Source organism: Martes martes (genome assembly GCF_963455335.1).
Source record: "Martes martes genome assembly, chromosome: 13".
Classification (NCBI taxonomy): Eukaryota; Metazoa; Chordata; class Mammalia; order Carnivora; family Mustelidae; genus Martes; species Martes martes.
Window position 1 is genome coordinate 60,592,304 of NC_137901.1, and position 17,673 is coordinate 60,609,976.

Below are 17,673 nucleotides of genomic sequence, written 5' to 3' on the forward strand. Positions count from 1 at the left end.
CATTAATAGGTACAACTAACTAAAATGAATAGCAACCAGAGAAAAATTCAGAAAACTGAGAGGATGGCCCAGGGCTGCGCCTTTAGTAACTCCAACATTTACAGACAAGATGAAGAAGAAATGAGACAAGCCAGATAGGAATAATTAAAACGGAAAGTGCTCTCAAGAAGCTAAAGAAAGAGGGGGTCCCAGAAAAGAGGGAGGAGCACTGAATTCTTTCCAAATCTGACGGCAGTCAAAAGAACTAAGAAAAGTATACAGTGAATTTACCGATGTGGGGTTAGTGACATCAAATTTTCAAAAGAAATCATGATTTACAACCTGAACTGATTTTTAGGTTTGGGGAAAAACATTAGAAAAAGCATATGCCAATTACACGAAATTAAAAATAAATCGTTTCTTTTTTTACCAATATTATGTTGGAAGAATATTTTAGGTGTACAAATTTTCTTCAAATTTAATAGCTATTTTAATTGAAGTAATCTTTTACATAGTTATCAAAAAGCCTTTAAGTACCATCAATATAAACAAAGAGCCTATAACTTAAAACATTTACATCTTCATTTTTTTTTTTTAAGATTTTTTTATTTACTTATTTGACGGAGAGAGATCACAAGTAGGCAGAGAGGCAGGCAGAGAGAGAGGAGGAAGCAGGCTCCCGGCCGAGCAGAGAGCCCGATGCGGGACTCGATCCCAGGACCCTAGGATCATGACCTGAGCTGAAGCAGAGGCTTAACCCACTGAGCCACCCAGGCGCCCATACATCTTCATTTTAATATCCTTGTAACATAGTTGACAAACCTGTGTCCTGTTAAACTCTCCCAAAAAGTGATAGTTCCATCAGTTCCACAGGTCATAACCCATGCATGAGGTACTCCTTTTGCCTTAGTCCCAACACAGACAAAGGCTTCTAATCCATATCCAAGAAGAAGGCTGCACAGAAGGTTAGCATGATCTTCACAGTCACCCTAGAAAATGAAATGAATTAAATATTTATTCCTTCACAGTTTCTTCACTAAATACCCCAAAATACAAAATTATAATTAAAAAACAGTATTAATTTTTTCATTTTTTAAAGTTTTTTTAAATTTTTAAGTAATCTCTAAACCCAACATGGGACTCAAACTCACAACCCTGAGACGGAGTCACATGCTTCACTGACTGAGCCAGCTAGGCACCCCTAGTTTTTTTCCTTTCTTTCTTTAAAAGATTTTATTTATTTAAGAGAGAGCAAGAGAGAGAGAGAGAGAGAGAAAGAGCAAAGAGAGAGAGGGAGAAGCAGACTCCCTGCCCAGCAGGAAGCCTAACTTGGGGCTTAATCCCAGAACCCTAAGATCATGACCTGAGCTGAAGACAGGTGCTTAACTGACTGAGCCATTCAGGTGCCCCTAATTTTTTCACTTTTAATCATCAGTCTAGTGTTAAGCTGAAACAACTGGGGGCAGGGGTAAGAATATGCTAACTTTAGAAGAACCTAATTATTTTGCAAAGTCAGTGCTCACAAACCTTTTGTACACAAACTTTTGTATATATACAAAAGTATATATAACATATATACTTTAAAAGAAGACATTCAGATTCAAAAGTTTATAAAAAACCTATATAACATAGAAAGCAAAGTAGCAAGATTTTAAATACGAATAGCTAAAGAGCTAAAGGACAGGAACAGACAAGATGACAAATGATATACCAAGAAATGCAAATATCAAGATGACAAATGATGTATCAAGAAATGCAAATACAGGGACGCCTGGGTGGCTCAGATGGTTAAGCCTCTGCCTTTGGCTCAGGTCATGATCCCAGGGTCCTGGGATGGAGTCCTGCATCCAGCTTCCTACTTTGCAGAGAGCCTGCTTCTCCTTCTCCCTCTGCCTGCTGCTTCCCATGCTTGTGCTGTCTCTCTCTTTGTCAAATAAATAAATAAAATATTTAAAAAATAATAATTAAAAAAAGAAAAATAAAAAAAAGAAAAATGCAAATACATGGGAAAAAACTCAAAACAATGAGTTAAAGTATCTGTATGTGATCATTTTTAGGCAATACATACCAGGAAAAATGACTGAAAGAACTAAATGTCAACAATGGCTGTAATTATGGGAGGTTATGTATCATTTTCCCTTCTATTTTCTAATTTTCTAAATTTCCTTTGACAATATTATATTACTTGCACAACTTAAAAATATTATGAAAGCTACAAAAACAGAAAATATCTGATAATCTATAAAAAATCAAAATACTTAACTGTAAGGCTACAATTACATGAAGATACATATTTAAGTGAAGGATACAAGTAACATACAAAAGCAAAAGTAACTATTAGGTTCAGTGGTAGTATAAGGGGCAATTTCTTTCCCCCAAATTTTGTATCAGTGGCTCTATACTGCTGTTTTTTTAACCATACTAGAACGACAGCATTTTAAAAAGTCAAATTTGACTTTTGAAAAATATAATATCCAACCTTTTAGACCTAGTAATTTCTATACTGAGATTTCAAAAGAAATATAATACTCCCAAAATACTCCCAAAGATATTCAATGAAAAAGTTCACTCACTAAGATATCAACAAATTAGAAGCAAGCTACTGTATCCAAAAGAAACACTTCCTACAATGTCAAGTAGATTTTATATATCAACTAAAGAAAACTTCATATTTACACACCATTAAAAGATGGAGATCACAGGGGTGCCTGGGTGGCTCAGTGGGTTAAGCCTCTGCCTTCGGCTTGGGTCATGATTTCAGGGTCCTGGGATAGGGCCCCATATCAGGCTCTCTGCTCAGCAGGGAGTCTGCTTCCCCCTCTCTCTCTTTCTGCCTCTCTGCCTACTTGTGATATCTCTGCCTCTCTCTCTGTCAAATAAATAAATAAAATCTTAAAAAAAAAGATGGAGGGACGCCTGGGTGGCTCAGTTGGTTAAGCGGCTGCCTTCGGCTCAGGTCATGATCCCAGCGTCCTGGGATCGAGTCCCACATCGGGCTCCTTGCTCAGCGGGGAGCCTGCTTCTCCCTCTGCCTCTGCCTGCCTCTCTGTCTGCCTGTGCTCACTCTCTCTGACAAATAAATAAATAAAATCTTTAAAAAAAAAAAAAAAGATGGAGATCATAAAAATTGTAGCAATGCAAGGGAAAACATTCATAGCATAATGTTAAATTATAAAAAACACAAAATATTATTTATATCTCAATTATAATTATTGAAAAATGATAAATACACAGGAGAAAAAACACAAAAATATAAAGAGAGATGAAAAGCTGGCAATAGAATTATGGGTGAAATTTCACCTTTACTGCTGTAATGCTCTTGTTTTGTGCAAGAATAACTTTTTCAATAATTTCACACCTCTGGGGCACCTGGGTAGCTCAGTTGAAGCGGCGATATTTGGCTCAGGTCGTGATCCCGGTATCCTGGGATCAAGGCCCACACTGGGCTCCCTGCTCAGTGGGGAATGTGCTTCTCCCTCTCCCTCTGACCCTCCCCCATGCTCATGCTCTCAGTCGTTCCCTTTCTCTCTGAATAATTTTTTTTAATTTTTTAAAAATTAATAATTCAAATTTCTAGCTTAAGATGTGCTTTCTCTTTAAACTACCTCAGGTTAAAAAAACAATGAACCAAAGGGTGATTATTTGCTTTAGGAAAGAATTATTTACATAATAATTTTAAATATGTACCATTCCTGCTATATCTGAAATAAAAAAGCCTAAATCCATACATACAACTTTTGGGAACCACAGCTTAGAATAAATCAAAATAATTTTTTGATAATGTTTAACTGTTTTCTTTTCTTTTTTTTTTTTAAACAGAGAGTGTGGGGAGGTGGAGAGAAGCAGAGGGAGGGGAAGAGAATCTTAAGCAGACTCCATGCTGAGTGCGGAGCCTGACTTGGGGCTCAGTTAACTCCATGATCCTGAGATCATGACTTGGGCCAAAATCAAGAGTCAGATGTTTAAGTGCAGAGCCTGACTTGGGGCTCAACTCCATGATCCTGAGATCATGACCTGGGCCAAAATCAAGAGTCAGATGTTTGACTGAGCTACCCAGATGTCCCTGTTTTCAATTTTTTTTTTTTTTTAAGATTTTATTTACTTATTTGAGAGAGAACACAAGCAGGAGGAGGGGGAGAGGGAAAAGGAGACTCCCCACTGAGCAGGGAGCCGGATGCAGGGCTTGACCCCAAGACCTCAGGATCATGACCTGAGCCAAAGGCAGATACCCAAATGACTAAGCCACCTAGGAGCCCCTTCATTTTTTTTTCTTTTAAGATTATTTATTTATTTGAAAGACAAAGTGAGGGAGAGAGAGAGAGACAGAGAGCGAGCAAGCATGAGCAGCATAGGGAGAAACAGATTTCCCACTGAGCATGGAGCCCAACATGGGCTTGGATCCCAGGTCCCCAGGATCATGACCTGAGCTGAAGGCAGACACTTAAACAACTGAGCTACCCAGGCACCTCTCCTTCAATTGTTTTTAAAATAAAATCTTCCTAACAAATCAATCTCTAAGCTGAATAGGCTCTTCTGTATAAGCTTTGCCTCGTGAATGAATACTCATACTACTTATACAACCTCAGACCAAACAAAATTATTTCAAAACAAATTTAAAAAATTACTTTTTTCTATTTCAGAACTGAAATGCTAAAGATAGTCTTGTTTATATATATTTATATTTTAAATATTTTATTTTATTTATTTGATAGACAAAATGAGAGAGAGGGAACACAAGTAGGGGGAGTGGGAGAGGGAAAAGCAGGCTTCCTGACGAGCAGGGAGCCCAACAAGGGGATCGATCCCAGACCCTGGGATCATGACCTGAGCTGAAGGCAGATGCTTAACAACTGAGCCACCCAGGCACCCCAGTCTTGTTTTTATACTATCAACATTTTTAGAACACAGATGATTGAAAATATCATATAATCTATAAAATTCATTTACTGAAGTGAGTTAACATAAAAAATGTACACAAATTCTTAAATATATACACTTGAAACTGAACAAAATAACATGCAATCCAAGATTTTCTTCCATATCCACCTTGTACTGCCATTTTCTCTTTTAAAAAAAATGTATCATCTAAATAGATTTTAAAACATGAATAGTACTAGCATCATCTCCAATTGGTATAAGCATCGTCTCCAATTCACTGTTTAATTTACCTCTATATCTTAATTTCTGACACTACGATACTTAGCTCCACGTCACAAAAATCATATTATGCTAAATAAAAAACTACACAAGAAAATAAAGATGCTGTTTTTTATGTATTAAAAAGATTCTGACTAGTTCAGATTGATAATTTACCCACTTTGCTATTTTCAAATGCAATCAATTCCCATTAACTATGATGTACTGCTTTTTAATTCTATTACATGTGTAGAATACCTTGTTTCTACAGAGAAAGGCCAGCAGAGTGCACCACTGTTCCTGTTTACCTCCTCCTCCAATAACAGGGGCTCTTTCATAACCAAGGACATTAACAAATCTTGCTGCTTGTCTTGGAGTATCCAAAAGCCTCCCAGCTCGAAGTGGTTTAATATAGGAACAAACTGGTCTATTTACCCCATTTTCATCCTAGGGGAAGAGGGAAAAAACATTAACTGTAAGGATAGATTAATTATTCCCAATTTAACACTTATTCTTAGAATATATTAATGTGGGACGAAATAATTCTGGATACCACTTATTGAGTGCTTACCCTACGTCTAACACTAGACAGCTAAGTGCTACACATACAATTCCTCTTTTAATCCTCTTAACATCTCTTACTGTTTTCATTTCATAAATGAAGAAACTGAAGCTACAGGTATTATGCAATAGAGCTGGGATTCAAACCCTCAGCTGTCCCCAAAACTTGTGACAGTAAGAACTTCAACAACCATGATTCAGCAGTTTCACTCCTGGATATATATCTGAAGCAACTGCAATCAGTATCTCAAAGAGACATCTGCACAACCATGTTCCCTACAGCATTACTCACAACAGTCAAGATATGGAAACAAGTAAAATGTCCTTTAATGGATGAATGAGTACAGAAAATATAGTATTACATATACAATAGAATATTATTTAGCTATAAAACAGGAGATCCTGCCATTTGTGACCACATGGATAAATCTGAAGGGTATTATGTCAAGTGAAATAAGCCAGACAAAGACAAATCCTGTATGGTGTTACTTACATGTGGAATCTTTAAAAAAAAAAAAAAAGGCTGATTTCATAGAAATACAGAAAAGAATGGTGGCTGCCAGGGGTCAGGGAGAAGGAGGTACAGGGAAGATATAGGTCAGAGGGTATAAGAAGAGTAAATTCTGAGGATCTAATATACAGCATGGTGACTAGTAAATACAGTAAACTTGAAAGTTACGGAGAATAGACCTTAAGCATCCTCACCACCTAAGAGGTAACTATGTGAGGTGATGGATGTGTTCATTATCTTGATCTTGGTAGTCATTCCACAAAGTATACGTATATCAAATCATTATGTTGTACACTTTAAATATATACAACTATATTTGTCAATTACTCCTCAATAAAATTAGGGGGGGAAAAAAGAACTCCTCTGAAAATAGAATAGGCAGGTAGTTGGGGGATGGAGAGGGGAACTAAGCCAAAGTATTCTTTCATTATTTTCAAACAGAACTTAATACTGTATACCCAAACAGAATAACTTTTCTGATTTACTGATCCGACAAATTACCAGAGCTCATTTTTAGTTTGTTTCCATTACACTTGGAGATCTACAGGAAACAAGGATTTGTTAACCAAGCAAACTGAAAGCAGACTTTTAAAAATCATTTAAGGAAAACATCTTACATTTTAAATATAAGATGTATCCTAGCGTTTGAGCTGAATAACTATAGGGCATACAAAAAAAAAGTCTCTGATGACTGTCCACCAATGTGCTTTTAGAGTTAATATTACCAAAGCCCACATTTCCCTTAACTTCATGATTACTGAGATGACAAAGTCAAAGGACTACTTTCTATTCAAAATTCAAAGATAATTTAACAATCTATCATAGCAAGGCTCCTCAGAAACAAGGCCTAACTCAGTCAACAGAAAAATAATTGCTTCGATTATTAGAACCACTGATGTCTTTCTATATAAAAAAAAAAAAAAATCACCTCTCCACTATAATCTTCATACCTTAGTAAGAAAAACAAACCCACCCTATTATTTACATTTAATTATAGTGAGAAAGATGATGAATTTTTTGATGTAGAGCAAAGTATTATTACAATCTGAATAGTTACTATGGTTCTCAACTCTAAAAGGCACTGATTTTTTTCCCTGTCCTCTCCCACCCCACTGTTATCTCCCTGGCTCAAACACATCCTTGGTGGTCTCTTACTCTCCATCTCCCCCAAGCTATCTTGGCAGTCAGCAATAGAGATAGAACAAAGGGACCAGCTAGGAAAAAGCTCAAATAGAATGAAGAACCAAAGACAATTAAGGAACAGATAGGAAGAGAGGAAATTTTAAGTAAAGGGGGTTTCAAGGCACTCATTTTGAAAACAGAAAATCATGATTCTGATTTTGGAGGGAAGTAGAAAATTATTTGGATTTCTTTATATTAACTCAGTATTGTTAATCTACTATAATTTGAGAATATTAAGTCTTAAAATCAAAATCGGAACATTAAAAGGACAGCCTCAATCCTCAAGTGATTGATAACATTTTCTTAAAATTTAATAGCCTTAAAGATCAATTTCTGTAATTTATTTGAAAATTTCTTATACTAGAAAATTTAAAAGCTATCATTAAGTGAATTACTATTGTACTATAGAAAAATAAGCAAGGGAGGAAGAAAAAGTACAACAGATTATTAGGTATAACAACTCTGAGGATTCTACAGATGTTTGGTTAGGATAAAGGTAATTAACTGAGTTCCTGAGTGGGGCATTTAGTCCTATTCTTACCACTCCACTAACAGAGAGAAAAGGAATGAGGAAAGTGGATGTATTTGCCCTAAATCAATCATCAGTAGTAGAATCTTAGAATATAAGATACATTAGATGTTTCATTACAGCAATACTTCTCATATTATCTATAATATATCCCCATAAATGAAATGTCTTGAAAATTTCAGTATCTTGGCTTCTAAACCTGCACTGTCCATTAAGGACACCACTAATCCTATGTGGCCTTTTACATTTTAATTAAAATCAAATAAAATTTAAAATTCAGTTCTTTATTGCCACATTTTACATGCTTAATAGCTCAATGGCTATCATACTGGACAGCACAGAGAACATTTCCATCACTGCAGAAAGACAGTGCTGCTATAAACTGTTTTCTCTTATGCCTAGAAGCACTGGAAATTCATTTTCAGACCATGTATAATAATTTTTTGGCTCAAAACTACAATTTTTGTGGGACACCTGGGTGGCTCAGTGGGTTAAGCCTCTGCCTTTGGCTCAGGTCATGATCTCAGGGTCCTGGGATCGAGTCCCTCATTGGGATTCCCTGCTTAGCAGGGAGCTTGTTTCCTCTCTGCCTCCCTGCCTCTCTGCCTATTTGTGATCGCTCTCTCTCTCTGTCAAATAAATAAATAAAATCTTTTTTTTTTAAAAAGATACATCTTAAAAAAAAAACTACAGTTTTTGTGATTAGGTTGACTGCCTTAAATAAATGTTATTGTTCCTTAACTTTGTATCTAGTCAAATATAGAATGCGGCAGCAAAAGACCGTTCCGGGGAACTGAAATAAGATAAACATTTACTCTCTCTATATGTCCAGATGTGATCCAGTCAAACCTACAAACTTAACGGAGTCTCCACGACTAAGTTTGATATTCTCTGCTCTTTTATACTGTTTATTTTTTATAAAAAGTGGCAATGCCTGGCCAATTGACAATCTCATATAGTTACCATGAGACTAAGTGACCTTATGTGGTTCAAATCTTACAAGGAATTCTAAGAGATGGGAACTTAAGTAATATTTCCTTAAAAAAATCCCCGTTCCCTGATTTGTGTGTACTGCATATCTCATCCTTTTCCTCCTCCTTTCATTTGCCATTTCTCTGATCCACTCCCTCACTCACCCATTCTTCTCTGGTCCCAGATTCCATATGGTAATACATAAAATAGACAGCAGAGAGCCAGTTATATTTTCACTGGTTTCTCTTTTCTCCATTCTGACATTCATTAATACCTTGTCTGCCCAGTCAAACAATGCATAGACAATGCTACTGGAAAGTGAGAAGCTGTTTTCCTCACTTCCACTGGTCAACTAGGCTCTCCCACTTCTAAGCTCCTCATCTAGAAACTCAACTACTCTTAGCCCATCCTACTAAGTAGGGTAAAACTAGATGAATGCATAGGATCTGAGATACATTATTCAAAATACCACCACACTGTAACTCTTATAAAAGCATCTATGTAAAGCTGAATAAATATAAAATATGGATCTGATTATATATTTTATTCTGATTTGTTAATGAGAGAAAATAGGCTTAGGATACAGGAAAAATAGAAATAGATACATAGAACTGAAATGCTCCAGTTAAATATTACTGTCCCTGGCTTGGAGATTTTGGCTATATAGAATTATTACATGGAATAATGTCTTTAAGAAAATAGCCTAACACTCGGGTCATGATTCCAGGGTCCTGGGATCAAGCCCCATGTGGGGCTCTCTGCTCAGCGGGGAGCCTGCTTCCTCCTCTCTCTCTCTCTCTGCCTCTCCGCCAACTTGTGATCTCTATCTGTCAAATAAATAAATAAAATCTTTAAAAAAAAAAAAAGAAAAGAAAATAGCCCAACAATGTGTATATATATCTAAACATCTATGCCCAGAGCCCCAATTCTGCACGTGAAAGCTGAATTTACATTACCAACTGCAAAGTATCCTAGTATTTAATCATTTAGTACGAAATATCATACTCCAAGTTAAACAAAGTACATCTTCATCTATTTTAAATCAAATATATTCAGAAAGGGTTTTAAAAAAAATTGAAAATGAAAAGCAAAATAAAACAAAGATATGTATATCACTTACTCAGTGAAAGAGTATTACAAAATCATATTTGATTTTTACAAATAAAGTTTCATTTGTCTAAAAAAAATTTTACAAATTCACGGTAAATGAAATTTACATGTACAACAATAAATCTCAAATACAGGTGTGAACCTTCTTTAATCGAATTTACAAACCTGTGCAAAAATCTTAACCAGCCTTGAGTTGTGCGAGGGTCGAATTTGCAAATATTCTCTCCACCACTGCTTTGCATATACAAGAAATAATCGCTCTTTCTCTGCAGTTTTCTGACGTTCCAAAGCAAGCTTAAAATTTTAAAAAACATTTTCTTCAATTTCTATATTTTCTTAAATATGTAACAATTCTACATACTTTTCTCTATCTCTACCACCACCCTAACATAAGCTACAATCTCCACCACCTGTAAGAGCCTCCTGACTGACTTCCCTGTCTACACCACCCCCATAATCTCATCTCCATGTAATGGTTAGTGATCTTTTCTCCCAAGACAAACATTTTTAAATAAATCACACCATCATTCTCTTGCTTAAAACTAATAAGTGATAATTTTCTAAAAAGAAAGTACTCTCTAGGATCAACAGGTAAATATATTACTACGAAAACAAATACACAAAGAAGAGAAATTCAGGATTATTTACCTGTGTGTTCACTACTTCTTGAGATAATGTTTGACTGAGTGGTGGGTACATCTCAAGTTTTATATTTAAAATTCCCACAGAAACTTTTGATTCTGTGCCTATGAATATAAATAAATATTTAGAACTTCAGACGTTTCCAAACTACGTACATTTAGTCAATCAAAGTCTATCCAAAATAATTAGAGTTTGTGATTTACCACTTACATGAAATCTTTACTATTCATATTAAAAATGAACCAAATCAAATTAGTTTGTATTTTGCACAAAGACCTATTTTCTGAGTTTGCTTATCACTTTTTAAGGGGCTATTTGGGTCTACAGGATTTGGTATTCTTAATTTTTATCTTCATTTAACGTATGCCAACCAGATTTACATCAAAAACGAAGTAAAGCAACAGTTAACATCTCATTCTCAGAAAATATTTATACTTTGTCACATATAGTAATTCCTACGTATCCCTTCCTATACATATTTTTTAAACCCCTTCCCATTTTTCACATCACATGCGAGTACAAATTTTTTTTTTTTTAAAGATTTTTTTTGTCAGAGAGAGAGAGAGAGAAAGAGACAGCCAGAGAGAGCACAAGCAGGGGGGAATAGCAGGCAGAGGGAGAAGCAGGCTCCCCACTGAGCAGGGAGCCCAATGTGGGACTCAATCCCAGGATCCTGGGATCATGACCTGAGCTAAAGGCAGATGCTTAACTGACTGAGCCACCCAGGTGTCCCATGAGTACAAATTTTCAATCCATTCCTGGATTTAAAGAATTAGAAAATAAATACACTTTTTACCAGAACTATTAACTATTTCTCTGGTGGATCAGAATATACTTATTTCTTGGGTCACTAGTATGATTATCATGTTAGGCCTGTATCAGAAGACAAATAACAGGTATCTTTTGAAAATAAGTATCACACATAAAACTTTTTCCCCCTATTTTCTATTTAAGGAAAAACACACTCTGGGTCTGACTTATCAGAATCTAAAGTACTAAAGCTATACTGTCCACTGGCCAGGTTAGACTCTGTGACTTAGTTTCAATACTAAAGCAACTCCTTTACATGTTATGCATAAAATATTGGTAGGCCTTATTTTATTAGCAAATATCTTTTATATATCAGATAGTACAGAAGAGTCCAAGGAGATAATGGTGAATAAGATAGGCACCATCTCGGTCCTCAAAAAGACAGGATTCATAGATCCCATCAATGAGCAAGTTAGTATCTCTTTGAGTCCCACATTCCCACATGTTAAAGGCTGGAAGAATATCATCAAACCCATAACCTGTAAGAACCACTGTTGCAGGAAGACACTGGTACTAATGGGGATGCACTCACTGTACACTAGAGTGTGCTGGAGTAGAGGGTTTTTACATATGCATGTGTGTGAAGACTCTTAATTTTCTTTACAGTCTTATATACAATCAAATAAATTTGAAAAAAGCAAGCAAGCCAGCCCCATAAAGTTTTTCTTCCTTAAGACAAGTCAGATACACTGTGAAGTTCTATACTCATAACATGCTTCATGACATTTCCCAAGACTACAATACTAGAATCCAATTGCAATTCTAATGAAATTCTATTTTTAAAGTATTTTTTAAAAAGATTTTATTTATTAGGGATATGGTGGTTGGGTTATGGACATTGGGGAGGGTATGTGCTATGGTGAGTGCTGTGAAATGTGTAAGCCTGATGATTCACAGACCTGTACTCCTGGGGCAAATAATACATTATATATTAATAAAAATAAATTTTAAAAGATTTATTTATTTTAGAGAGAGAGAAGGAGAACACACACAAGCACAGAAGGGAAGGGCAGAGGAAGAGTGAGTCTTAAGCAGATTCCCTGCTGAGTGCAGAGCCTAATGCGGGACTTGTATCTCATGACTCTGAGATCAATACCTGAGAGGAAACCAAGAGTTGGGCACTTAACCAACTATGCCACCCAGGGATCCCCTAATAAAATTCTTTTTACATGTTTCCTTCTTGGTTTACAAAGGTATTCAGAAAACATAAAATGTATCAAAGAATAAGCTGTGGCTATAAAAAGGGAACAGTGATTAATCATCATACCTACACCCATAAGTTCCACAGTAAGACTGGTCATTCCATTTTCTGAGCCCAAAACTGATCGCCATTCAAGAAAATAGGATGCTACCAAAGTAGTCTCACCAAATATGTCTGTTTTGATTAGCACCATATGAACTGGATCACTTATTGATAACATTGTTGTTGAGTCGGCCATTCTAGTTCCATCACCTGGCAACATAAACCAAACAAATGCACATTACATATTCTGTTATGATAACATAGAATACTTTCATTACAAAGGATACTAATAATAAACTTACATAAAACCAAATAAAATTATTTTGTTATGCCTCAGAAAGCATGCAACAGATTACTTTATAAAAAAAATATAATCCTAGGGTGCCTGGGTGGCTCTGCTAGTTAAGCCTCTCCCCTTGGCTCAGGTCATGATCTCAGGGTCCTGGGATTGAGCCCCTCATCAGGCTCCCTGTTCAGCGGGGTATCTGCTTCTCCCTCTGCCCGCCCCACCCAGCTTGTGCTTGCCTATGCTCTAATTAATTAATTAATCAGTTAATTAATTACTTAAAAACCCAAGCCTTTTTCACTGGGGGCAAAAAAAATTTTTGTATTAACTATCTTAGCAATCTAAAATTCTGAAGGTATAACTCTGTAACTTTGCTAAGTTTACAAATGTAAAGATTTCTGTGTTGAAATAACCTATAAAATACATTTATAGAAATAATGTAAAACAATTATAAGAATCAAGTATATAATTTAAAAAGTTCTATAAATGAGAGTTACAGATTCCCATCCAAACTTGTATTTTTGAAAGTTATAAATCTAGCTATCTTTCACATATAAGGATTATGTCTCATTCTCCATTATATCCTGAGTACTTGCCTAGCACAGGATAATACACCTAACAGGCATTTACTGATTCACTGATTTTAGAGACAGAGAGCGTGGACGCACAAGTGGCAGGGGGAAAGGGAGAGAGAATATCAAACAGACTCTGCTGAATGCAGAGCCCAATATGGGGCTCGAGCGCACAATGCTTAGATCACGATCTGAGCCAAAATCAAGAGTCGGATACTTAACCAACCGTGCCACCCAGGCCACTCTCAATAGGCATTTAAATGTTTACTACTAACGAAGCAACCATTGAAACAGTAAGAAAATAATCTTTAGGGAAAATTAATTAGCAGAAAATAAAGAAGGTGGGTGGAAGTAATTCATATAAAAAAGAGCAGTGGAGAAAATAAAAGCAAAGTAGGAAGATCCATTCATTATAAACCTCTCCTTAGAGCAAAAGTTGTTATGGTTGTTCTACAATAAAACCAAACAAAGATTTATTCAGTTAAGTGACAATTTATCATCACTCCTTACCTAAGCTTTCTCGGTGTACTTCAAGTAAAAAGCCATCATGAAAATCTGGTTCACAGGCACATGGAACAGGTTTAGAACGAAAACGTTGGTTTCGAAAATGTAAACATAAAGTAAAGGTTGAACAAACTTGTCCTGGTAAAGGCTCAGGTTCTTGTAGATGTTCCAAGAAAGCTTTTCCACCCAAAACCTGAAGGTAAAGATACCTCCGTGTTGGATCAATATTAGCTGTAAAGTGTAGCAATATATATGAGGAAACTGCCAAACAACTTAAGGAATGTGATCAAGACAATAGGAAATAATAACTTAACAGAAATAAAACCAAAGACTAAATAAAGAAAAAGAGTAACAAATTTACTCTATACCAGGACCATTTACAACCAGGGAAGAAAACAAACATAATATGATATCTTTATCTGAGTGTATATAAACCCTGGCTACTTTTTCCTAGCTAGAAAGGAGTCAGAACCAAGGCTTAAGAAACCTTTACTTTTTAGTTGCTTATCCAACCCTCCTTTACCTCCACAAATGAACTCAGACAAGTATAAACTCAGCAAGTGTACTTGTTAGGTAACTAGCATTAAAAAAAGCAAGGCTGTATGATGTTTGTAAAATAAATTATTAAAACATGAGAAACAAATGATGCTGTTTTTGCTTCCATTCTATGATACATTAAATCTTCTGACATACATACTTTATGCAAAATAGAATCAAAGGTTTTTTTGGTAATTAACCACAAAAATGTTAAGTATTTCATTCGGGAAAGAAGTAATGTTTTCTATCAAATACCAAACACTACAGCACATCAATATGTAATACTGTGCAAAACAAAATCAATGTTAAAAAGAAATATACATACTTTTTTTTAACAACGTTGATTGTCTATCAGTAAAACAAACAGGTTGTTTTGGAGAGGAAGGTAGTTCTTGATCAACACTGTCCTAAAAAGGCAGGAAAAAAAATTGAAAACAAATTAGAAAACAAAAATTATAGCTAAGCAAGGAAATGTCAACAATGGGACTAAGAAGTAAATAAAAACAGATAGGATAAAGCCCCCTCAAGGAAACTCTTATTTTCTCAGCATAATTAAAATAATGAAAAGCCTGCAAAAAAAAGATGATGTGACTGGTCACACCTAAAATCTAATAAGGAATTTAACTTTCTTCAATGTCCACAGAACGCAAAAAACAAATCCTTAACATCTTAAACAAGGTTAAACTTTTTCTAAGCCTAGTATGACATTTGGCTTATGATTCTACTATGAACTGATTCTAATAAGGGAATGACATTCACACAGCAGAAGCTGTTATTGGGTCAATTTTTAAACAAATGGGTTTATAAACCTCAAAAACCAAAAAAGGAGGCTGTATTAAAATACTTATTCCCCAATGTATTACGTAGTCCACCCAATTTTTACATTATATTACCCGGGCATTATTAGGTCACAGTTTCTCATTATTGCCTCATTTTCAAAAGAAGGCCTACTTACTAATTTGTGCACTGAGGCTATCATCTCACTACTGACCTATTTGTATAAAGAGATTTGAAGGTTCTTACACAATTATTTTCTTAAAGAAATGGGTAATTTGTTAATCATAGAGAATGGACTTCCAAAAGAATGTGTTTAATTTAAAAATATGCCTAATCTAAAAATAAAATTATAGAATACTAGTGAAAAAGAACTAGGTTATGGTGAACTAATTCAATTGAAATACGTACACTTACAACTACAGACCTAGAGAATAACAACAGAAAATTCTGTCATTTTAGAGAGAAAAATATAGTATGTAACTCCAATCTCTTTGATAAATAATCCTACTTGCTACAATCAAGGGTAGAGTTAGCTTATACTTGAAGGACATTACTAGACAAAAATGGTCTTTTTTAAAGTGATTTGACTAAAAAGAAGCCCCAAATATGGACCCTATAAGCAGCATTAAGCACGGGAACAAACTCTCAAAATTTTTCCCTTAAAAGATTACTCACAGTAACAAAATTAAGTTCTTTCATCACATCATCAATGATTCCCCGACGTCTAAGGGCTTTGATCAAATCTTCTGTTGATAACTGTTGTTGATCTGGTGCCAATTCTTCCCTTATTGTCTCAGCGAGGATTTCCCTTATTCTGCCATGGACATCCATCTATGTGGAAAACGTGCATTACAATTTACATTCATGAAGCCATCAAACATTGCCAATTAACTAATTTCTTTCTAAAACACCCAAAGGAAAAAAAATAATGGGAAAGTTGATAGACAAAATTCAGGAAGGCTTCTCAAGCTAATAGTAAACGTAACATTGTCACTAGAATTCAGTAAGAATAAAGGCAAGATTTTTTAAAAGAAAATTTTAAGATGAATTTATTACAAATTCTAGAAATAATTTCTACTGGTTATCTACGTACCACCTTTGTTACCCTTTCCCCACAAATAACACTGAACAAAGACCTTTTGAAAGAGGGTAGTATAATGACGACAACACAGACTTGGAGTAGGAAATCAGAGTATGAATTTCAGCCTTGAACTCATTAGAGGTGACCCTGAGTCAACTTTTTTTTACCCTTTATGAATCTGGAAAAAATAGTGCCCTACCCAGATTACTGTGAGGCTTAGATAAAAGATGCTAAACACTTACCACAAAGCCTTACATACAGGTGCACAATGAACGGTAGCTTTTACTAGTTCAGCTTACTGCATTCATTCAAGCACCTGAACAATGTCCTTGAACTCCCCAGTATCACAAACACTTTCATTACAAGACCTTTAGTAACTTCCCTTTCGTGACTTCTTTAAGAACTGCTGATTTAGTTCAACTTCAAAGACACAAGTTTCACCCTTAAAGTAATTCTAATTCCTGACTTCTGAATATCCACCTGCTCCAAACACAACTTGTACTGGATCAGATACCCAGTAACCGCAGGATGAACGCTTCAGCTTCACAGCTGTGCTCTCTCTCTGCCGCGTTCCGTCACCTCAAGCTCTCAGCAGCACCTGCCGGCATTGTTCTCTTTCACGGAGGCTAGAAGGCAGCCCCGGGCTGCGGCCCCGGAGCCCGCCCAGCCCGCGCTCTGTACGCCAGAGCCTGCGCTCGAGTCCCCCGCACAGCCGCCGCAGTCGACCGGGTCTCGGGACGCCAGGGTGGGAGCTCAGAACCAAAGGCGGCCAGAGAGGCCCCCGGTGGCCCGGCGCCCGCGGCCCTCACCTTGCTCAGCTGCTGGTGGATGAGCTGCTTCAGCTCCGAGGCTTTCTCCGGAGGCAGCGACATCTTTGGGGCCGGCGCCTCACCGCGCTTCTCCCCGCTTCGGGCGCGCCCCGGCCAGCCCCGGAATGCCAGTCGCGGCTGAGGAGAGCCGGCGCGCCCGCTTGGCCTCACGCAGCTCCCGGGGGGGCGCGACGCCGCGTCAGGACCGGGGCTGGGCGGGAGCCGAGGCAGCGGCGGCACTCAACTGTTGCTTTCAAACGGCGAGGACTACCAGGGCTCGGGCTGCCCCCCTGGCTGCCTGATCGCCTCCGCCTGCCGCTTCCTTCCCTGGGGGTCCGCATCCCGCGAGTTCAGCGCTCCCCGCCGTCCTGCCCTGCCAGCGTCTCCGCAGGCACTGCCCGCCCCCATCTTCCCCCCAGTCGCGGGCCCTTT

The 17,673-nt window shown here is 36.9% G+C and overlaps 1 protein-coding gene across 2 annotated transcripts in view; it reads right to left on the reverse strand.

Moving 5' to 3' along the window:
• The window catches only part of CEP76 (centrosomal protein 76), a 35,118-nt gene extending 17,448 nt beyond the window's left edge, over window positions 1-17,670 (reverse strand). The window contains exons 1-9 of one of the 2 annotated variants that reach the window (XM_080822213.1): window positions 17,242-17,510; window positions 16,027-16,182; window positions 14,900-14,981; window positions 14,044-14,268; window positions 12,700-12,885; window positions 10,629-10,726; window positions 10,146-10,274; window positions 5,374-5,562; window positions 802-968 (exon numbers count right to left, since the gene is read on the reverse strand). In XM_080822213.1, the coding sequence (XP_080678339.1) occupies window positions 802-968; window positions 5,374-5,562; window positions 10,146-10,274; window positions 10,629-10,726; window positions 12,700-12,885; window positions 14,044-14,268; window positions 14,900-14,981; window positions 16,027-16,182; window positions 17,242-17,304 (1,295 nt within the window). In that variant the 5' untranslated portion in view covers window positions 17,305-17,510. Of the gene's footprint in view, window positions 1-801; window positions 969-5,373; window positions 5,563-10,145; window positions 10,275-10,628; window positions 10,727-12,699; window positions 12,886-14,043; window positions 14,269-14,899; window positions 14,982-16,026; window positions 16,183-17,241 lie in introns of both variants that reach the window. The other variant, XM_080822214.1, reaches the window with a different exon arrangement.
• Window positions 17,671-17,673: the final 3 nt, after the last annotated feature.